This window comes from Psammomys obesus, unplaced genomic scaffold, assembly GCF_907164565.1.
Source record: "Psammomys obesus unplaced genomic scaffold, mPsaObe1.curated_primary_1811, whole genome shotgun sequence".
Lineage (NCBI taxonomy): Eukaryota > Metazoa > Chordata > Mammalia > Rodentia > Muridae > Psammomys > Psammomys obesus.
Window position 1 is genome coordinate 59,326,890 of NW_026591086.1, and position 23,192 is coordinate 59,350,081.

Below are 23,192 nucleotides of genomic sequence, written 5' to 3' on the forward strand. Positions count from 1 at the left end.
CACACACACACACACACACACACACACACACACACACACACACACACGCATGCATGCACACAGACAGGAGCATTCCCCTTTCCCCCCCAGCACAGTCCCCTCCAGCACCCATCTTCCTTTCCTCTCACCCCTGTTCTCCTCCCCCTCCCCTACTCCCGTGTGCCCGACCTCAGCCTCTGCACACTGGGCTGCTCTGTCTTTTACTCCTAACCTTTCGTTTACGGTTCTTGTGGACAAGTGTTGCTCTTTAGCCCCCGGGGGCCACCGGGGGCCCTGAGTGAGCTGTGCTGCTGCTGTACCAATAGCCTGGGTGTGAGCTGAGTGTCCAAGCGGGGCTGCTGGTGAGCAGTGCAGATGTGTTTGGCTCCCCTGTTCCCCCAACTTGCTGCCCTCTGCAATCCTCACCCTCACCTGGACAGCTGGAGCTCGGTGGGCACACGTGGAGGATGTGGGCAGTGACTGTGGGGCATTTCTGACCGCTAGCTTCCATGTCTGTGCAGCCATGGTCCTTCCTTAAGAAGGGCTGGCTTATTGTCTGCACGCTAGACCTGGATTTAAATAAGCCTGTGTGTGTGTGTGTGTGTGTGTGTGTGTGTGTATGTGTTAGCCAAACAGATTCAGAGCTGTCCTTTGTGAGATATTGTGTTGTTCAGGCAGGACTTACACTTTCGGGCTTCATCCTCAGGCACACTTGTGGCTGGAACAAAGGTTCCTGCCATCACGCTCACCATTGCTGTGATGTCTGTTGTTAGGCGATACTGTTAGGCATACCCAGGGCCCCACTCCTGTTAGACAGAAGCTCCTCTGCTAAGCTAAGCTCTGCCTCTCCAACTCTTGAATTTTCTTATTTTTATGGTAAAATATACAGGACATGAAGCAACCCATTTCTTATTTTTAGTTGTACGGTTCCGCGGTTTGAGAACTTGAGACGTTCAGCTATGGCTGTTACTAATGTCACATCTCCAGAACTTCTCCGTATTGAGACCCTGCACCCTTTAATCGACAGTCCACTCCTGCCCCTCTTCTGATAACAATAACCACCATTCTTCTGGATCTTGTTTTCCCTTCTGCAGTGTGTGTTTTGTGGTGGTTTCATTATGTAGCCCAGGCTGGCCTTGGACTGGTGATCACCTGCCTGGAGTGCTGGGATCAGAGGCCGGAGCCACCCACCTCTGTCTCTGCGGAGTTGACTTTTCTAGAAAAGTGGATGAGGCCCATGAGCCACTCATCCTTTGTGGAAGCTTAACCTTTGAGATGGTGTTTGTGTGCACACAGACTCCTGGTTCCAGGGTCACTCACAGGAACTGTCTCTGCCCCTCTGTGTCCTTGTAGTCTGAGGAAGCTTCACTGAGGTCCCACCCAGGCCAGCTCATGTGTGGTGTACACGCCTGAGCAACACCGAACGACCCGGTAAAGACGGGTGCTGTCCCTGGCTGTTGTGTCTGTCCTTTACCGTACAAATACCTCCTTCCTAGGGCATGCCCGACCAAGAAACCGGCAGGCAGCTCCTGTGTGGTCATGGATCACCAAGGCGGCCTCAGGTAGGGAGGCATGGCCCATGGGAACGCATGAGTGAACCCTGTGGAGACCTCACAACACATGCTCTGTGTTCTGCTTTGGCCCTGACTGGAGCTTCTGAGGGGTGCTCTTTTGTTTGCGGGGGGTTCGCATTGGAAATACTTGCTTGGCTCTTCTGAACAGCCACACACCTGTCTACAGCGGGTACCAATCTCACGAAGGGCCTCCTCTGCTTGTAGGAGGACAAGTGTGTGGCTCTTCCATCCACGGACCTCCCCCTGGTCTGCGCACTGTTGCCATGGTAACTGAAACAGTTTTTCAAACTAGGGAAGGAATCTCTGGGGCACTTGGGAACTGAGCAAAGTGAGAACCTAAGAGGGGCCTCAATGAGAGATGCTGGCATCGGTACCTGGCTATTAATAGCTCAGGCCGGGTGGAAATTGGTAGGTGAGTTTTGCTGTCATTCGGAGGGCAGGGAGGATGCACTAGTGGGCTGATTTTCACTTAGCACGCAGATTCTTCAGGGCCTGCGTCCAGGCAGGGCCAGGACCCGGTTCTTTTGTTTTTCCCGAGTGCTAGGAGCGGAAGGAGGTCTCATGCCCTAGGCCAGCACTCTGCCCGGGCTGCGGCCTTGTTCTGTTTATTTGTGGCATGTATGTGAGTGCACGTGCACAGAGACGCGGCAGCACCTTTGGGCAATGTGCTCAGGGTGCCGTCCGTGTCCTTTGAGACAGGCCTGGCTGGCTCAGGAAGGCAAGCGTGTAGCTCCAGGCCTGGCATTTTGACGTGGGTCTGCAGGTTGAACCCAGCTTCTCCTGAGTGAGAGACAAGCACTTACCAGCCTGAGCTCTCGCCCCAGGCCCCCTCTACCTGGTTTTTGAATTTTGTATTGTTTGAGACAGTGTCTTGTTATGCTGCTCTGGTTACTTGCTATGAAGCATAGCCTTGAACTGTCGGTGGTCCTGCCTTTTCCTCTCAAGAGCTGGGATTATAGGGATTTTAGGCCTGAGCCTTTAATTGTGGTTTAGGGGTGTTTGTTGACCAGAAGCTCTTGTGTCAGGGCAGCTGCTCACACTGGGGAGAACTTGCACCATTGCCCGGACACCTAGCTGCAGATCAGACCATGGCAGGAGTTCAGTAAAGGCCAGAAGCCCCAGTCACGCCCTAATGACGTCACATCAGTGTCCAGCATTGGCAGCCCAGAAGTCTACTGCGTAAAGGCGGGCCTCGGCCTTCCTCCATAAGGAGCTCTAGAATGAGCCAGGGTGAAGCAGAGTTGGGAATTCCTCAAAGGAACATTTATTTGGCAAGGTGTGGTGGTGTCTGCTTGCTTGTTTGTTTTGGTTTTGGTTTTCCAAGACAGGCTTTCTCTGTGTAGCTCCGGTTGTCCTGAAAATCGCTCTGTAGACCAGGCTGGTCTCAAACTCAAGAGACCCCTCTCCCTCCTCCTCCCAAGTGCTGGGATTAAAGGCATACTCCACCACACCCAGCCCCTGACTTTAGTGATTTTTGGTGTGTTTTACTGTTTTAAGACAGGGTATCATGTAGGCTAGGTTAGCCAAGAATGACCTGGAGCCCCTGACTCCCATGCTGGGATCACAGACAGTCACCGCCATCCCTGACTGAATTTGATAAATATTTAAATGCTCCCAGGTAGTTGGTCATGGATTCTTAGCTTTCGAGCTCTCCTGCCTCTGGGACCTAGATATGGGAATAGGTAAGTAGGTAAGGGAAAGGAAGAAAGTGGAAAATGAGAACCAGGCCAGGAGGGGCCTCCCTCTGAAATGTCACCTCTGCAGAGGTCACTCAGTAGAGAGAACTCACCATTTTTTTTAGCTCGTGCTTTGCATATTGTCTGAGTACATTTACACATTGGCTGTGAGGCGGCCATTACTCCACTGTGTGAGAGAAAATAGGTGTCATCTGTCCCCGGTTGTATTCATGATACTGTCAGTGCTGAACACATCTCAAGCACAGGACAGGTTGGGGGCAGCCAGGGAAAGGAAGGAGGAGGACCCAGCAGCCAAAAGGGAGGGGAGACTCGCAGAACCACTCCTCCCTTTGTGGACCGTGAGCTCTGTGCCCTGAGGCCCCTAGAAACCTCGGAGTCCACAGTGGAGCTGGAATCCCAGAGCGGCAAGTTCCTTCTTATTCCAGACTTGCCCTGCACTCCCCCCCAGTCCTCGCGGTGTCCGGCCCTGAGCCTCTGACCTTGCACAGGCCCCTCTGTTGTCTGTCCCTCTGGGGAGGATGGGTGCCCTGGGACCTTTGCAGGCACGGTGTCTGCAGGCCACAGAGGACCTCTGCAGTGTCCCCAGGACCCGGAAGACGCCCCTGTCCCCGAACCCGGATGCTTGGTCCTCGTCCCACTTTCTGGTACACAGAACACTAGGTCAAAAACAAGCGTATTTTACAGGTTAAAACTGGTTGGATTTCAGCAATTTCAAATCATTTGGCTTTGTTATCTATCACCTTTTCCTGTCATTTTGACCTTTGAAATGCTTTAGTTTTCAGCCAACTATAAGAGAAATAAGAAAGAAGTGACATTATTTCTGATAATTGTTTAACATGAGGGACCTGCGTGGAAGCAGAAGGTCAGAGCTTCAAGGAGCATGTAGGTATTTCTCATTGACTATTCACTACGTCAAGACACTAGCACATTTACATGACATCTTCCTTTAAGCCAGAAGCCAGGAGGCCTGAGAGGTGCCCGGGAGGAAGGGGGGAGTGCTGGACAAGCCTGGCCACCTGAGCCGACCCCCAAAACTACGTAAAGGTAAAAGGAAAGAACTGACTGCTCTGACCTCTCCGTGTGCACAGACATGCCACCCACACTCAGCGTGTATCACACGTGAACAGATAATATAAACAATTAAACTTACACGTAAAGATAGCAACTGAAACATTCTTCATTGAACAGTAGGTGTCTTTGTAAATATTTTTCAGCTTTAACGAGATAAAATTGTCAAGACTGCATATTGAAGGTGTTTGCTATGATGTTCTGATATAAATATACATTATGAAATTACATATACACAAATATATTTACCTCACAACTAATTCATAGTGGCTCAGAATGATTAAAATCTGCCCTCTCAATAGAGGAAGTGCATTGCTGGGATAATCTGCAGGATTTAGCTATCTTTCAGCCACAAGGTTGGACCCTGTCAACAATGTCCCATTTCCTTCCCTTTCTTCTACCTCTTCCTTCCCAGTTCCCCTGACTCTCAGAGGTGGGCCTTGTGTGTGTGAGGAGTGGGGCTCAAAATCTGGTGTCTTCTCCAGTACCCTCTCTCACCTAGCCTGGAGCTCACACTTTGACTAGACCGGGGTCCCCAGGGACCCGTCCTGCCCCAGCAGGAGCTACAGGTAGACACGAGTGCAGATGCTTGTAGGTTAGACAGTTGGCACTCTGGAATCCAGTTTGTTGTTTTTGTTTCTGTTTGGGGTGTTTTTTAAGCCAGGTCGAATTATGTGCCCCAGAGTGGAGTCAAACTCAAGTTCTCCCTGCCTTGGCCACCCACCACCGCCCCCTTCTTTCGTCTGCTCTGCGGCCATAGCCGATCTGGACTGAGCCTTGCCTCACCTCCCAGCTGGTGGGGTTGCGCTGCAAACTGCCCAGCCCCCGCTGTGCATCGCTGGGAACTGGCTTTGGGCTTCGTGCCAACACTGTAGTGCTGGAGCAAGGAGCCACCTCTGTAAGCCGGTTCCGCCTCTTGAACACGGGATTACAGGCAGGAGCTGCAAAGTCTGGAGTCCGCTGAGGCTTCTCATGCAGCGCTTGATGGCGAGAGTAGTTACCTGGGGTCACTTTGCATTTACTGTCCCCATTTCTCAGTATGTCTTAGCTGTGTACATGTTGGGAATGGTGTGCACGCTGCCTGACGGACACAGGGTAGACCAGGGTTGCCCTGGGATCTGTGTTCTGGTCACTGCTGGGCCGCTGGGAGCAAGGAGGCTGTGCTGCTGCAATGGAAGTGTAGGCCCAGCACAGGGGGGTGAAGCGGAAGCCCTGGCGCTCAGCTCATTTGGGCTCTAGAACAAATCCCCGTCAAGAAAACAAAACACAACTACAACAACAAGAAACCTAAGACATGCTAGTTGTCTTAACATCGTGTTATGATGGGGCTGTCTCGGATTTTTACAGATGGCTCTTACTGATCTGGCTTTGCTCTTGTGCAGGGTCATATTCTCCTATTTCTATGCATGGCTTCTTTGTGGTTGAAAATTGAGTATTTAAATCCAAACATGTAGTAAGTATGTGAATCAGTCTCCAAGGTTTGCCCTTAGTTTGAGTCCAGCCCAGGCACCATCCTAATAAGACCCATCTCAAGAAGGCAAAAACATAGGCAGTGGCTTACACCTTTTATCTCAGTACTTGGGAGGTAGAGGCAGGCAGATCTTTGTGACTTCAAAGCCAGCCTGGTCTACCCAGTAAGTTCAAGTAGATCCAGAGCTACATAGTGAGAACTTGTCTTTCAAACGAACAAGCAAGCAAGAAACAAATCAAAATAGGGCGAGAGAAATCCCCCAGTGCCTGAGAGTGCTGAGGGCTGCGTCCAGCACCTAGCATCAACCCTGGTGGCTCATGGCCCCTGTAACTTCAGCCCCAGGGGCTCACAGACCTTCTGGTCTCTTCAGGCACCTGGCTACTTGCATGCACGTATGTGCCCTCCCCCGCACCGTATACATGTAATTTAAAAATATTTAAATAGCTTTAAAAAGTCAAAATGAGTGTATGAATAGGCAAAGAATTTGGTCACAGCTTTATAAATGCAGACTCTCGTTCTGGACTAACCGTAGCTACTTCCCTTGCAGGAGGGCATCCCTTGCGGCCAGGGTCTGCAGGCCTGGGCTCAGCTCCTTGTCCAGTCACAAGTATGTGCCCCGCAGGGCAGTGCTGTACGTGCCTGGGAACGATGAGAAGAAGATAAGGAAGATCCCATCCTTGAATGTAGACTGTGCAGTGCTGGACTGCGAGGACGGGGTGGCCGGAAACAAGAAGGTAACAGTAACGGCCTGCGGGCTGGGCTGGGCTGGAAACAAGAAGGTAACAGTAACGGCCATTCAGAGCTGGGGGGGGGGGGGGCTGGGATGGAAACAAGAAGGTAACAGTAACGGCCTGCTGTTCAGAGCCCTGGGCTGAGCTGAGCCGCTCTGGAGCTAGCGTTGAGCACTGTTGGAAAGTATCTGTTGTCCTCAGCCTTTGCTTAGTGATTTGGGATTCAGAATTTTGTATCAGTTCTACCTCTCTCTGAGAGTTAGTGATTTGGGATTCAGAATTTTGTATCAGTTCTACCTCTTACTGTTATGTGTCTTCTCTGAAAGGGGGGATACATTCCATCAAAATCTATCTTAAAACCATGGTATTCTGTGGCTGTGATTGGTGTGCATATAGAGAGCTAATCAATTTTGCTTTGCATTATTGGTTAGCTTAAGTATATGGGTTAGATGGTTCTAAATTCATGGCAAAAGATTTCCAAGCCAACTGAATACAATGAAGGAATTTATTTTTCTTCTTTTTTATTAAAACTTTTTTGAGACAGTATTTCTCTGTGCAGCCTTAGCTGTTCTGAAACTCACTGTATAGACCAGGCTGTTCTCAAACTCAGAGATCCACCTGCCTCTGCCTCCACAGGCCAGGCACAAAAGTTTCTTATCTGGTAGCTGAACAGTAGACACTTTGGTTTCACTTTGCTTTGATTAACTTTATTTTTAAAGGTTTTAATTTTTATTATTTTATTTATTGTTTACTTGCTTACTTACTTTGGTTTTTGGTTTTTGGAGACATGGTTTCTCTGTGTAACAAGCCCCGACTGTCCAGGACTTGCTTTGTAGACCGGGCTGTTCTTGAACTCACAGAGATCTCCTGCCTCAACATCCTGAGGGCTGAGATTAAAGGTTTTTGATTGGTTTGGTTTGGGGTTTTATATTTTTTGAGACAGGGTATCTCTGTGTAGCCTTGGTATCCTAGAACCCTCTTTGTAGACCAGGCTGACCTGGAACTCACAGAGATCCACCTGCCTCTGCCTCCTGAGTGCTGGGGTTAAAGGTGTTTACTACACTGCCTGGCTTATTTTCAAGCTTTTAAGCAAGGAACACACATTTGTTTGATAATTAGGTGAAATATGTAAATCTATATAATAATAATTTATGTATGCATGCAAATGCTTTGGTTAAAAACATGCTTCCTCCAACCTTTGTTTACCCATTGGGTCCCTAGGCCATCTGGATCCCTGCTGCCTGGGTAGTGCTTGCTCCATGGGATCAGAATGAGCCTGTCTGAACTGTACAGTTTCAGATTAATTACTTTCCTTGGAGATTCTAGAAAACAAATATTTGGCTTAATTAAAAAAAAAAAAAACAGTTCACTTTCCATATCTTTGTAATGATAAAACCCAGATCTCCCAAATATTTGGAAAAAGATTAGAATAAACGTCTTTGTTGTATAATTAATACAATTAATCCTCTTTTTCCTAGAGAGTAAAAGTAAATAGACCTTTTTTTAGACACTATGATTTGGTTCCAGTATGCCCATTCCCAGACTCGTGTAGTGATGCTCTAAGATTAGGTACTAAGTTGTAATTCCTGTGTAACTCGGGAAAAGCTGATAAAGGGCCTGCAAGTAGCTTCATCTCCTGCAGGGAAGGGGTCAGGTAAAGCCTGTAGCATTTCAAGAGCCGGGCTACAGCAAGTCCATGGAAGCCTGGAGAAAGTTCTCCTGAGGCCATCCTCTGAGGCCCCCCTGAGGATCTTCTCTGTCCCTCTCGTGAGAATATGACTCCTTCCTGCCACACAGCTTGTCTGCGTATCTGTGTCCTCAGCCCTTCTTCATCCGGGTGTCAGCAGTCAGGCTAGTTAGGAGCCTGAGCAGGTGAGCAAGCTATGTCTTGAGTGAGTGTGCATCTGCTTTTTTGTTGGGGAGGGGGGTGTTGAAACAGGGTCTCACTGTGTAGCCCAGGGGGGCCTCACACTCACGGAGACCCGCCTGACCCCGCCTCTGGAGTGCTGGGATTAGCGGGGACACGATAAACACAGCTGTGTGCATTTGCGCCGTGCACTCACGTGTGTGGCCCCCACGGCCCCCACGCTCTCTCCTCATTTTGTGATAGTTTACTGGCTGGGAGGTTAGGGCAGCCTGGCTGGCCAGTGGCTCTCAAGGGATCTACCTCTCTCTGCCTCCTCAGTGCTGAGATCACAGACCTGCTACCACACTTGGCTTTTTACAGGGTCCGGGGGTTTGAAGCCAGGTCCTCATTCTTTTTCCTTTTTTTAAGATTTATTTATACAACATTCTGCCTGCACACCAGCTCTTACTATATCTGGGAATTGAACTCAGGACCTCTGGAAGAGCAGCGAGTGCTCTTAACCTCTGAGCTGTCTCTCCAGCCCCCACGTCCTCCTTCTTGTGGTGGACTGAGATACCACAAGTGTGTAAGGGACCTCAGAGTGGGTTCAAGGCACCCCAAGACCAAGCACAAAGGAGATTTATTTGTCCCAGAGGGACAGAGGGCAGGGAATAAGGGACAAAGGCAGGCCATAGAGGAAGAGGGAGAAGCACAAAGGACTGCCTCTGGATAGAGAGGAGATAGACTCAGCCCATAGCAAAAGGCAGCTTATGAACAGAAGGGAGAACCCTGAGAATGGTGAAGGCATCTTATTTTAATGTTTCGTTTTGTTTTAAAAGATTTATATTTTTTTTTATGTGCATTGGTGTTCTGCCTGCATGGCTGTTGGAGAGTGCCAGATCCTCTGGAACTGGAGTTACAGGCAGCTGTGAGCTGCCATGTGGGTGCTTGGAATTGAGCTCAGGTCCTCTGGAAGAGCAGTCGTACTGTTAGCTGCTGAGCCATCACTCCAGCCCCTTAATTGGGCCTATTAATTAGGTGAGCCAAATCGAACCTTTGATTGCTGGACTTCACTACTGTGATAGCTGTGACTTGCTGGTCAGCCTCAGGAGGAGGAAGTGGCTGATAAGGAAACAGACCTGGGTGGCCAGCTTTAGGAGTGGAATCTAAAAGTTTTAGCAAGGGGGGGTCGCCTTCACAGGCAGGCCTGCTGTGCTCGCGCTGGCCAGGGCCCCTTCTCGGTGTTCGGGTTCTCAGTTTTCTCATTACAGCTGAAGAGCACAGTAATTGCTAACCGTACTTTTCCACATGCTGAGTCGGAGTCAGTCGGATCCCTTTAACAGCCCTCAGGAAGTCCCAGTAAGTTAGTATAGAACTGTAAGAAGGGGGCTTGCATCTATTTGTTAAGATGTCTTTCTAGATGTGAGGTTAGAACGGTCATCTTGACAGCGTGTAGAACAGCGTGGAGGTGAGCCTGGGCATGCCTGTGGAGGGCCATCTTGATTAGCTTACCTGCTGTGGGCGTAACTGACTGGGCTCTTGGACCTTGTAAAGTGGAGAGAGTCCCCCCCCAGCTGGAGAGATGACTCAGCAGTTAAGAGCACTGGCTGCTCTTCCAGAGGACCTGAGTTCAATTCCCAGCAACCACATGGTAGCTCACAACCATCTGTACTGGAATCTCATGCCCTCTTCTGGCGTGCAGGTTTACATGCAGATAGAACACTCAATCATTAAATGAATAAAGAAATCTAAAAAGAAATGTAACTTAAAAAAAAAAAAAGTGGAGGGAGTGAGCCGAGCATCCATTCCCTTTCTGCAGCTGCTGTGTGTGCCAGCCAGTTTAAGGTCCTGACACTTTGATTTCCCCACGATGATGGAACGCATCTTGAACTTCCTTCCTTAATTGCTTGTTAGGCTATTTTAGCCAACCCAGGAAAATAAGAAAAGAAAAACCATAAAAGTGTTTTAATTTCATCTCATACACTGTGCTTCATAGTGAGCATCTCAAGGTTTTTTTTTTTTGGATTTTGTTTTCATCATCTGTCACTCACGTCATCTAAGCATCTGACAAGCGTGCATATGAAAATCTAACAAGCTTGATAGTAACTGTTGAAAAGCCTGGAGCCAAGTGCTGCGGAAGACATCCTTGAGAACTTCTGTTTGAGTTTATTTAACAAATATTTTAATGGTGCTGACAAAATATCAGACACTGTCAACTACATGACAACTCAGAGAGGCACTACAATCATACTCCTTTTGCAAATAGGGAAACTGAGGCATCCTGAGGTTACACTCATGATTTATCCTGGGAATATGACTATTCAGTCATCTGAAGCCAAAACTCCAGTGTCTTCATGAAGTTATTGAATTCTGTCAGATTCATTTTCAGAATGAAGGTGCGTTCCTGATGGGCCCAGACACACACCCATGCTTCCTAAAGGCTCTCCACAAAGTCGCCCCAAAACCTTTGTTTTTGTTTAGTTAACAGTGCTGGGATCAAGTCCACAACTTCATGCCTGCAAGACAAGCCTTTGACCAACTGTTTTGTTTTTCTCCATCTTCCTTCTTCCCTTCCTCTCCCCTCCCTCCTCCCCCTTTCTTTCTTTTTAAGGTAAAAAACCGAATTTTATTTAGCAGTAAAGTGACTCGCTGGTGTTTCTCTGTTTCCCTTTTGTAGGTCTGGGGATGAAGTCAGGGTCCCTCATGCTGGTCAAGTGAGCTACTGTTGAGCTGATGGCCAGCCAGCACATACCTTCTTACTATTGAACTGATGGCCAGCCAGAACATACCTTCTTAAAATCTTATTAGGTGTTTGTTTAGACAGGCTCTCACTAGGTAGCTGTCCTAGAACTCTCTATGTAGACCAGGCTGTTCTTGAACTTGCTGATATCTACCTGCCTTTGCTTCCCAACTGCTGGGATTAAAGACATACAGCAATACACCTGGAACATTTACCATTTGAAGCCAGTTAGTTCTTGGGCTGGACAGAGGCTCAGTGAGTGGCTCAGTGGTTAAGAACACTTGTTCATTTTCAGTTGCTAGCATCCACAGGGTATCTCCCAGCTACCTGGATTCCAGTTTCAGGAAATCACCCCTGTAGGCCCCTGCATGTTCGTGGCACACATAAACTTACACAGATTCACATGTGTACACGTAAATGATAAAAATGTTAAATAGAGGAAGCAATTCTAGAGTTCTTCTATAATGCTTTTCATTGCCAGCCATATGGAAGACCCTTCCCCATCCTAAACATATGGCTTCTGTTTCACTGCTCCTTCTCCTGTGCCCATACACTCACACACACACACACACACCACAGTACAGCTCTCACACTCATCCACACTACCATACATACTCTCTCTCTGTCCCTGTCTTCTCTCCCTCTCCCTCTCTCTCACTATCTACATACACAGGTCCATTTGACTGGGATTTAGAATCTTGAGCATTAGCAGTTTTATGGGAATAAATGAGAGTGGTTAGGTGTGTTCTCCCCACAGGGAAAAAGCAGGAAGATGTGCAGTGAGTGATTAAATGTTCACAGGGGCACAGGGGGCCAACCCCTCTTCAATAGGGGTGTGGATTAGGATGGAAAGGTCCACTCCCAGGTGCCTTGCATTTATTAAAAGACTTAAGAGCTTGGAAGATTTCTTCAATAGCAATTGGGGCATCCAGGAGCCTTTTCAGAACAGTATGGAAAGCTGAACTGTGCTTGGGAACGCGGCAAGGTCTTTTTGATCCTTAAAGGTTCTGAAATAAAAACCTATGCAGGATTTTATGCAAGCAGTAAAGTGTTTCCAGTCATTTAATAATCCCTTCATACCTTATCCCTGACAAATAAATAGCCTTATCCCTGACTAATAAGTGTGGGAAAACAAAACTAAACAACCCTCTTCCTCCTGGTGTCCTCTTAGTGGAAAGCCGCCATATTTGGAGGTCTCTATTTAATGAGCTCCACAAAGTCTCTTCACAAAGAGATGAAACCTTTAAATCATCAGTTATTTCTTCTCCTACAATTCCTAGGAATCCAATTAAGACAGGTGATGACCCACAATGTGATGTTTCTAACTTCTGAAAAACCAGGCTCACCAATAAAATGCACCTCTGAGTTTCAGCTTTACATTAAGGTTAAAAAGGGGCTGGCAGTATGGCTCAGTCTGCAAGGCAGTTTTTAAAAGTAAGCAGACTTGAGTTCCACTTCAGGTCCCACGTTAGAAGGAGGAGGAAGAACATGAGGAAGAGGAGGAGCAGGAGGAGGAAGAGCAGGAGGAGTAGGTACAGGAGGAGCAGGAGGAAGAAAAGGAGGAGGAAGGGAGCAGGAGGAGCAGCAGGAGAAGGAGCAGGAGGAGGAGCAGGAGGAAGAGGAGGGACAGGAGGAGAAGAGGAGCAGGTGCAGGAGCAGGAGGGGAGCAGGAGGAGGAGCAAGAGAAAGAGGAGGAGGAGCAGGAGGGGAGCAGGAGGAGCAGGAGAGGAGCAGGAGGAGAGGAGATGTAGAGCCAGCAGCTGCTAAGCAGGGTGCCTGTGCTGGGGAGGCAGACAGGAGGGTGCCTGGGCCTGCTGGCCAGACCCTTGAGCTCTAGAGCAGTGTTCTCAGCCTTCCTAATTCTGCAGCCTTTCAATCGAGCTCCTCAGTTGTGGTGACCCCCAACTGTAAACTTTCTGTTTCGTTTTGTTTTGCTTTTTCAAGACAGGGTTTCCGTAGTTGTCCTGGACCAGCTTTGAACTCACAGAGATTTGCCTGCCTCTGCCTCTGGAGCTGTGGGACTAAAGGCACCCACCATGGCTACCATAACTTATTTTTGTTGCTACGTTGTAGCAATAATTTTGCTACTGTTATGAAATGTAATGCAAATATCTGTGTTTTCTGATGTTCTTAGATGACCCCTATTGGGTCATGAGCCACAGGTTGAGAACACTGCTTTGGAGCTAGCCCTTATCTCAAAACCTAAGGTGGAAAGAGACTGAGAAAGATACCCAGGGTCAGTCTATGACCTTCATGTACATGTACACACACCCTCACATTCACACACGCTTTCACTCATAGATACTCACCCACACTACGTTAATTAAAAATAATTTCCTTTCCTTTAAAATTTTTTTAGACCATGAGACAAGGACATGATTTTCACAAAATAGGTCCAAGATATGTATTCAATTTTATTTAATAATTTTTAAAAATGTATAGGTCTTTTGCCTGCATATATGTCTGCACGTCACTTGTGTTCCTGGTACCCATGGAGGCCAGAAGAGGGTGCTGGAGCCGTTAGCTCTAGAGTTCCAGCTGGCTGTGAGCCCCATGTTGCTGCTGGGAACCAAACCTGCCGCCTCTAGAAGAGCAATAAATGCTCTTAGCTGATGAACCATCTCCCCAGTCCCATGGCTTTATTCTCATTCTACACTGTTAGACATAATACTGTGTGAGGAAGATGGTTTCTTTGGTAAAAGAAAAGTTAAGAATTAACCCAAGGGAAGCCTTTGTTAATACAAAGATCTGCCTGCTGTCTCCTTCAAGTACATTTTCCCCTGCATCCAGTCGTGTGTTGGAATTGTGCTTGCGTTCTGTGGTTGGAACCTACCTTCCAGAAGTTGGTAACTAGTATAGAGCCTCCCAACCATTTCTGGTCGAAGAAAGCAACAAGTTCTTGGATGAGTTATTAATTAGGTACAATGAACATTCCAGAATGACCTCTCTGGGCATGTATTAGCAGAAACTTTTAAGGAGAACGATGAGCCAGAGAGCTGACTTGAAATGAGAGTGGGTTTCTTAAAGATGCCTCAGATTTCTCCATCAATAATAATTTCTTGGAGTCGCCCACTACCTGGTGGAGACAAGTGGGGTACGCACCTTTGGCTTCAGCACTTGGGAGGCAGAGGCTGGTGGATCTCCTTAAGTTCAAGGCCAGACTGTTCTACAGAGCCAGTTCCAGTTCCGGGGCAGCCACAGCTAGACACAGAGGAAAGCTGGCTCGGGATAGCAATAGGCTTCTCGGTCATTTCACCTCTCTGGTCCCCTTTGCAGTAATGGGGTCTGCTGGGAATGGGTGTGTGGTCAAGAGCACCTCTTTTGCATAGCTAGATGCATCAGGGGCTGGAAAGAAGAACCAGGGCCAATGAATCAGGAAATCTTTTCCGCTCAGCAAAGGGAGGCTGAGGCAGATGCAAAGGCCCAGATTTGGAGTCAGTTTGTGTGGCTTTGGGGTTAGTCATCCTTCTTCAACTCTGACACTCCAGAAAGTCCAAGCATCACCCTGTCCCCTTTCTGGGGTCAGCAGGAGATGTTGGTCCCTTTGCCCAGGCCCGAGCTCAAGGTAGTTTCTGGGCGTCCCTTGGAGCTCTGGAGCTGACCTTGGTGCTGACAGTTGTCTGAGGCTGACTCCAGAGAGCCAGCAAGGGCTTCTGTTTGCTAACACAGTCTCTAAGTGTGGGTGGATTACTTCCCCTCCTTCTCTGGCAGCTCAAATTCTCAGTGACGGACAATACAGAGAGGGAGCAGACTGTTCCGGGTAACAGCTGGTGAGTGCCCAGGAAGGCCCCAACCCCAAACTCCAGTGTCCCAATACAGAGAGCCAGTGTCTCCCTTCTCAGGGAGCCAGGATGGTTGCTGCGGACTGAGGAGGAAAACAAAGGTTGGTCAAGGGCTGGAGATGTGGGTCTGTTAGGAAACTGCTTTTTTTTTTTTTTTCCATACTTGAAGCTTGCCCTGCGTAAAACCATGCAGGGTGGCACATGCCTGTCATTCCATCACTTAGGAATCCTGTGTCATCCTTGGACACACTACTGAAGATGAAGTTGGAGACCAGCGTTGGGCTAGTCTCAAAATAAACAAACAAACAAAACTTGGGTAAGCTGCCATCCAGCGACCCCATGAATGGATAGAAAGGCTGTTCAGTGTCTACTTGCCCGCCAGACTCTTGGCTTTATAAAGAGAATTCCCTTCTGTTCCTGAAACTCACCAGAGTGTCTCATGCTAGAAGTTCCGCAGCAGATATCCGACGAATAAATCAATTCTGTGTGATCAGTGTGTTGTCATTATTATTCTGTATGGGCTAATTCAGCCTTAACAGCACATTGTCTTGTGGAGACCATCAGGTCTCGAGTATATTGTGCATTTTCACGCCCAGTTAGCAGTTCACATGTGTTCAAATGCATGTTGTTTGTTTATTCTTGAGACAGAGTTTCATCATGTGACAGTGGAACTCACTTTGTAGATCAGGCTGGCCTTGAACCTACAGAGATCCTCTGCCTCTGAGTGCTGATTGAAGGACCATAACCATGCCTGACATATCTTTATTTCTTACAAATGCATCTATAAAGACCAAATGAAAGAGAACTGAAGCGGTGGTTTGGACTGTCCAAAGGCCTGAACGAGCGTCAGAGTGGATTTTTGTGCTGTTAGATTTAGGGTCTTGTGTGGATTTTAGATTTGAGGTGATGGGCTCTGCCAGCGTTACAGTAGACCAGCATACAGGCGTTCCGTGGTAGCCGAGCATGTAGCAGCCAGTAGAACACATTCCAGAGAAAGCTCCCACTTTGGGGTTGGGCATACTGTCCCTCTGCTGTTTGATTTTAGCCTAGTTGGTGTCCCGGACTACACCCACGTGAAAGAGGCCCGCATGTCTGCCGTCTCACTCACAACACTCCACAGCTGAGCTCTTGGAGGCCCAAGCCTATTTTGACAGCTCTCCTTAGTCCACGCATCATCAGGCTTCGTCCCTGCCAACATGTCTCACATGGATTTGTGGACATGTGTAGCATGCCTGTGCGACTTGCAAACACCCATACATTAGTCCAATAATAACTGGGTTTCTGTACAACTGGAACCCGGTACTATGAAGCTGCCAGCATTTCCTCTTGGCCACCAGTATGAGGCAGGAAAATTATAGTCTAACTGTCTTCCTGTTTATTGATAAACAAAGTGGCCTGCCCAGCAATGGAGCCTGATTAGCAGTTTGCACCCTGTCTGAAAGGGTAAACAGAGCCCTACTGTTTTCTGTGTTTGACTGCAATTTGCATCTTTAAAGAGGTTGGGCTCCCTGAGATTCCTGTTCGACGCCCCAGTGCTGGGTCCTCTCTGATACATGAGGTGTCAGTCCTTATTTCAGCCTCCTTCATCTTGAGTGGGCCTTTGCCAGCATTTCCCTTTTCTGTCTTGTCATGAACTTCCCCACAGTCACCTGTCTGAAGGGGGCGGGGAGGAAGGGCAGAATGGAGAGGAAACATGTTTGTTTCATTGTACCTAAATTTGACATTCCTGTGAGCATGTCATGCCCACTGCGTGTAAAAGAGACCAGCAGACAAAAGGGAACCTGGTAACCCCCTTCTTTGCCCTCAGGCCTTCCTCCTCCTTACCCACTCACCAGAAAGTGGCCTCCCCCTCCATTTTGTAAAGTACACAATATTAGTTTCTGCCTGAGTTTGGTGCCGTGCTTATTCTGAAATGTATTTTAAGCTAATTAGGTTCTTAAACTAAATGGTAACAGATCACATAGCTGACTCCCTCTATAATTATTTTCAAATGAAAGAAATGAAGATCATTTTAACTTGAATTTGCATAATGTAGAAGGTCGCATAAATACGGGTAAACATGCATTAATCTGTTTAAACAAACTTTCCCGTAATCCTTCCCGCATGTAAACAACATTTGTTCTGCCTTAGAGATACTGCGTGATTGGACTCCCGAGACCCAGTTATCCCACTCAACAGTTTCCTTTTATAACTTCAAAAGAAACGTTATATATTTATTGGAGGCCGCAGGGTGTTAAGTGTAGTTAGGCATAGATTGTACCTCAGCTATTTCCCTAATGCCAGTGGGGATTAAATTAGATTTTATAGCAGTTGTAGAAGTCTTTTTGGTAGTTAACACGTGGGATTTTAAATCCTGGAAAACATAATCCTATTATAAAACAAGCAGCTGAATTAACATTGCCCAGGAAGAGACTCTTCATGGATTAGCAGGTTTTTTAAAATAATAACAAAGAAAATCATCAGTTCTATGGGGGATATTACATGCTTTTCTCAACAGTAAGAACAATGAATTGGAGAGGGAGGAGATACATGGCGGAGCATTTGCTCAGGGACCAGTACTCTCTTGGTGGGCGAGGGCAGTGGAGGCTAAGAAGTGAGCTGTGAACCCCTTGTCTGTTACCTGGGACTGGCCGTGAAGCCTGCCTCCCCTACAGCGGCAGAGTCCTTATTGTCAGTTATTTCCTGCTTTCCTGAGACCATCAACTTAAGCAAAATAGTCACTGGGAACCAATGTCGCTACCAGAAATACAAATTGTGCGGTGAACAGAATTTGTCTGTTTTCCGTGAAATTAGTAATGTTTTTTCATTGGTCAGCCTACAGAATCAGAATTTTAGGAAGAGAAAGGTCCGTAGTATTAATGTAACTTTTAAACTTCGATTCCCAGTGTTTTTTGTGTGTTTGTTTTTAATATTGCCGGTGGATATAGCCTCAGCCCTCAGTCTAGGACCTCAGAAAAGCAGTCGGTGTCTCCACTCCAGCAGCCACAGTGATCAGCTCAGCCATGACACATGGCGTTACAGAGCAGTCAGAAAACCGTAAGCTCCAGCGGGCTGTCACCTGGGAGGTATGTCCTTAAGACCCTGCAGCCATTGGTTTCTTGACCCTGACTGTAGGGGTTGCTGCTGGGTTTGGGAATGTTCACCCGAGCCAGGGCAGTCCCTTTAGGCTTAGTCTCGTCTGGATTATCTTTGTGCCCAAATGGGCAAGTTATTGGAACTTTTCCTGAGAAGAGAGATGAGGTCCCTGGGTCAGTGAGCTAGCTCGTGGGCGAAGGCCGTTCAGGGCGAAGCCTCGAAACCCGACCTTATTCCCTGGGGCCCACAGGACAGACGGAGAGAACTGATTCCTTCAAGTTGTCCCTGACTGCCACGCCCGTGTCCACACATGCACGCTCACATATAGAAACAGGGTATAATCGTTCTTGAAAGATGCTGGGCGCAGCGAGAGGAGCTGCTCTATGGGAAGAAGAGCTGTCCCAAGGGGAGCCAGAGGTGAGGCCACCATCCTGACTCTCAGGCGAGGCCCCTTTGAGTCTGGGCCCACACTGTGGAGTTCCTTCCTTAAAGTCCTTTTAATGGGAGTTAGTGCTTTAGCTTTCCCTTTTTGTGGGAGAGGGAGGGAGCGAGAAGATTCTCTTTGAAGGAGCATTTCCTGCCCTCCTGAATAGGCTGCTTCTTAGAAAAGCCACAGCAGAGCGGCTGTTTCTGGGGCACAGGTGTCCACCGTCCCCTGGAGCCTATGTGAATGAAAATGGCCTCCTTCCTCTCGTCTCCTGCAAGTGCACAGATTGCATTCCTGAAGGGCCTACCATCCTGGCCCGTAGGCACCGGGTCCCGCCTCCTGATGCTATTCCACTGGGGACTGGAGTTCAGGGGGAAAGTGAGCATGGCCACAGCCATCTGATAACCTGCTCTTCACTTAGTGATCCCAGACCCCTTAGTGCCACAGTTATCTGATCTGTATCACAACTGAAGATGGGAAAAGGTGCTGCCTCCTGTCTGGAGCTGACTCCTTGGGTTGTGGAGATAGTGCAGTGGTAAGGACACCTGTTGCATAAGCGTGAGGATTGACGTTCAGACTCCAGCACCCACATGAGGAAAGTGGAGATGGTTGCACGCACGCCTGTAGCCCCAGCACTGGGCTGAGGGAGGGCAGAGACAGGAAGATGTGTGATGTTTGCAGAGTGATAGCGCCTTCCTCTTCAGGCTGCGTGGGTAGAGGCAGGAGCACCCACATCCGCGTGACAGATGCTTGTGCACACACTCTTCTGCTGGCTAGAGCATTTCAGAGGTGGGAGCCTCAACCAAGAAACTCCCGAAAGGTCTGGCTGCAGGCCATTTGTTACCGAGTGAATGAGGCCAGCCAGCCCCTTGCGGGTGGTGGTCCGTCCGTTGTGGGTGGACCTCCCTGGGCTGTGCTCCTGGGATCTCTAGAAAGCAGGCCGAGCAAGCCATGGGGAGCAAGCCAGTGAGCAGCACCCTCTGGGCCTCTGGCCAGCTCTGCCTCTGCATCCCTGCCCTGCGTGAGTTCCTGTCCTGATTCCTTCCGGGATGGCGCACAGTGTAGAAGTGTGAGCCTAAACCCTTCCCTCCCCAAGTTGCTTTTGGTCATGGTGTTTGATCGCAGCAATAGTGACGCTGACTAGGAGAACCATGCAGACACCACGCTCACACACACTTACATAAATAAATTGACATTCACTTCCTTTGAAGAGTCCTGATTCCAGTAAAATAATAATAATAAAATAAGAGGGTAGTGAATGAGGATGGGGCAGTGAGAGCTGGCTTCAATAACAGATTAATTGTTCTGTAGCTAGGTGTCTTTCACTGCGAGGTCCATCTGCTGTCCTCTTCTGCTGCAGGCTCTCATTTTTAATTGAGTGCGTGTAGAAATGACAGAATAAATGATTGGTCTCATACCACACTCAGGGTGGAGTGTGAGACTTGCCATTCTGTCTCTGCTTCAGGATTCACCTGTGGCCTTTCCTCTGCCCAGTGTCCTTGGTCTTGGCCCAGCAGACCTCCCGTGGCCGCACATGCCATCATTTCTCCACTCCCGTTCTGTGTGTCCCTTGTGTGTCTTCCTCCTCTCTGGCTGTCTTTCCCTGGAGGCCTCACAGGGCAGGACACGTCAGTGTTGCCGATACCCAGCGCTCCCAGCACACGCCACTGTTCTCACTGGGTTGTGTAGAGTGTCACATCTGCCTGTCTTCTCTGCAGGCAACCATCACACGATTGATACATCCAAGGTGACCCATTCGGCCCTTCTTGCCAACAGTCACGCCATCGCCATGTGGTGCCTGGAATGACGTATTGACGATTCCCCGAGTGGTGGTTGTCCTCCTTCAGAGAAGACCGTGGCAAAGTAGTCTTTCCTTCCTGCTAACTAGGGGACACACTGAGGACAGCCTGCCTGTGACCCGAGGCTCGGCTGTGGTAGCATGGTAGGCAGGAACGAGAGAGCTGTGCTGACCTGGCTGAACCTCCTGGCTCAGTTTCGCCCAAGTGTTTCAGGTCAATGCCCTCAGCACAGTCTGAGCCAGATCTTCCAGTCTCTGCAGTTGAGGGTGGGCAGAAATGTGTGGGCCCAGAGGGGCTCAGGGAACAGGTGACACTGGGCTTGATTCTTCTCACTGCCGTGAACTCAGGCCGTCTTTCCTGATAAGCAAAAGAGAAAGTGACATTCTCATGTGAAGTTGATGTATGCATGACATGAAAATACATCTGTAGCCAGGCCTCAGCTGTGCACACCTGTAATCCTCAGGAGGCCGAGGCAGGGGGATCTCTGTGAGTTCAAGGCCAGCCTGGTCTACAAAGCAAGTCCAGGACAGTCAGGTCTACACAGAGAAACCCTGTCTTGGAAAACCAACTAACTAACCAACCAACCAAATAAATAAATAAATAAATTCTGTCTCTAAAATCCAAAATAATAAATGAATAAATAACTAAATATGCAACGTGAGGAAAGAAGAGGCTACAGTTTGCCCCCAGATCTCGGTCCGGTCTGCGGTGGCAGGGAGCCAAGGTGGCAGGGACTGCTCACGTGTTTCCACAATCAGCGACCACGGAGGGACGGGATGCCTGTGCTTGACCCATTTTCTTCCTTTTACACAGTGGGCAGTCTCAGCCCAGGGGTGGAGCCTTCCACAGCGGGTGGGTCAGCCCACCTCCTGCCCCGCCCATCTGTCACCCGACAGCTCACACTCTTACCCAGTGTTTTTGCTGGTCTCCATGGTGACCTGTTGACCTTGGGGTTGCTGTTGGGTCGACGTGATCAGTGGTTGTATGGAGGGTCAGATGGCTTGCACGCAGCGGAGTCAGTGGGGTTTCATGGCCACGGCAGCTGCAGAAGAGTATGAGATTAGAGGGACCCAAGAACCTGGCCTGATCACATCTCAAGGTCGGAGTTGAAGCCAAGAAAGAGCTGAGAGACAGAACGTGCTACCAGTCTCGAAGGCAGCCACACAGAGAGGGGCTCTGGGTTGACTGTGGATCTTTAGAGGCAGAAGCATCGAGACAGCTCCTGGCTGCAAGGACTTGGGTGTGAAATTTCAGCTTTGTGTGTTGGGAGAAAGTGCTCGAGAAGAGCAGCTTTGGGAGGGCAGGCAGGCTGTGTCTTGGCTCCCCTCTGGAGGGGACAGTCCGTCCTGGCGGCAGGAGCTGGCGGTGCGGACATCTGCCTCAGGCAGCAGAGTGCAGTAAAGGCTGGAACTCCAGCAGCTCTCTCCATGCCACGATGGTGCACGGACACTGAGGGTGGTCTTCCATCCCACCCCAGTCCAGAAAGCTCCTCAGGCGTGTCAAGCTGTCTCCTACGCACTTCGAGCCCCGTGGAGGCAGAAGATGTGATCAGGCACATGCACCAGTCACAAGATTGGCACTCGTGACACCCTGTGTCTGCTCACTGCTCCAGAGGCGTCACTTGTTGCTGGAGGTGTTGGTGTGAGCTTGGGTGTGGCTGCCAGCAAGTTTCTGGTGCTCCTGTGAGCAGCCTAGTTCACCAGGCTAGACTTGTGAGCCTTTGTCCTGTGCTTGGCACCCTCCCGGGGTGAGCAGACATTCGTTCCTGCCTCCCCCGGAAAAGTTAACCCAACAGTAGGAAGAAACTACCCAAGCCGGAGTAGTGCATGGTGGGAAACACAGGTCACACAGCAGGAAGTACCTCAGCCAGAGGCCGGGCCACCTGACTCCCCAGGGCTCCCAGGACCTTGGGACTGGGAAGAGACATTGAGCTCCACAGCTTCTGTTCTCTTCTTCACGCCCCTGTGCCCAGGCCCCAGCTCCTCCCCCTCAGCTTACGGCACCTCTTCTCTAAGCAGAGAGTGAGCCTGCCACAGGGCAGCTTTAGAGAACTGAAAGCCCCAAGCTCTCTCTCTGGGGATCTCTGTTCTCCTTCGTCCCTCACCTGAAGTGTCACCTCCAGAAGGACTTGCTGAGCTGCCTGCACGGTACTTGACAAGTTGTGTCCCGGCATTAGCTCAGAGGAAGGCTGCCGTCAACACTGTGCTCTTTACAGGTGTTGGGAAGTGTGCAGAACGTGTGGCGTTTTCACGGGGTTTGTGTTTGTGTACGGGAGTGTGGACCTGGGGGCTGAACCTGGAGCTTTGCAAGCACAGCAAGCACTCTGCCTCCCGGCTGTGGCCTCCTGGCTGCCTCTGCCTGTGTTCGTGACATTAGTCAGGGTCTCACCAACTTATCAGGCTGGGCTCACTCCCTGTCCCACACGGGCCTTGGACACTTGTGCTGTGTGTGAACCACGCATGCCCCAGAGGGGTTGTGCAGTGAGTGGGCTGACACGTTGGACATGGGGTGGGGTGGGAGATCTTAACCACGCAAGGCCCCTTCGGGACCCCTGTCCCTCCCTTCCGCTCTCTCGGTTCCTGGCATAAGGTCAGCAATTTCCCTTCACCAACCCTTCCACCATGGCTAACTACACTAACACAGGCCCAAAGCGCCCGTTCCCACCACTCAGGGACCAGTTTCCACACCCGTGAGGCCTTCCTAGAAAAGCCGACTGTCAGAAGTGCTTTGCTGTGGTGGTGGAGAAGGCACTGTCGCACACGGATCGGGAGGGGCAATCATGTAGTGTGCGCCTGCGTCTCTGTCGCCATAGTTTGTGAGGTCTGGTCTTTCACGGACCGGCCAGGCTGCCTGGCCACCAAGTCTCGGGGGTCCTGCTCAGCTCTGGCGTCACAGGCACGTGCCCGCAGCTGACCTCCTACGTGGTGCTGGGCATCCAGGCTCAGGCGCTGCCTGTCACATGTTTAACCCCTGGAATTGCTGGTGACTCTGTTTATGTTCTTG

General features: G+C 49.4%; 1 protein-coding gene across 2 annotated transcripts in view; it reads left to right on the forward strand.

The window, feature by feature from the left end:
* Nucleotides 1–23,192, forward strand: part of Clybl (citramalyl-CoA lyase) — a 146,481-nt gene that overhangs the window by 60,040 nt on the left and 63,249 nt on the right. For both annotated transcript variants that reach the window (XM_055609701.1, XM_055609702.1), the window contains exon 2: nt 6,337–6,523. In XM_055609701.1, the coding sequence (XP_055465676.1) occupies nt 6,337–6,523 (187 nt within the window). The remainder of the gene's footprint in view (nt 1–6,336; nt 6,524–23,192) is intronic.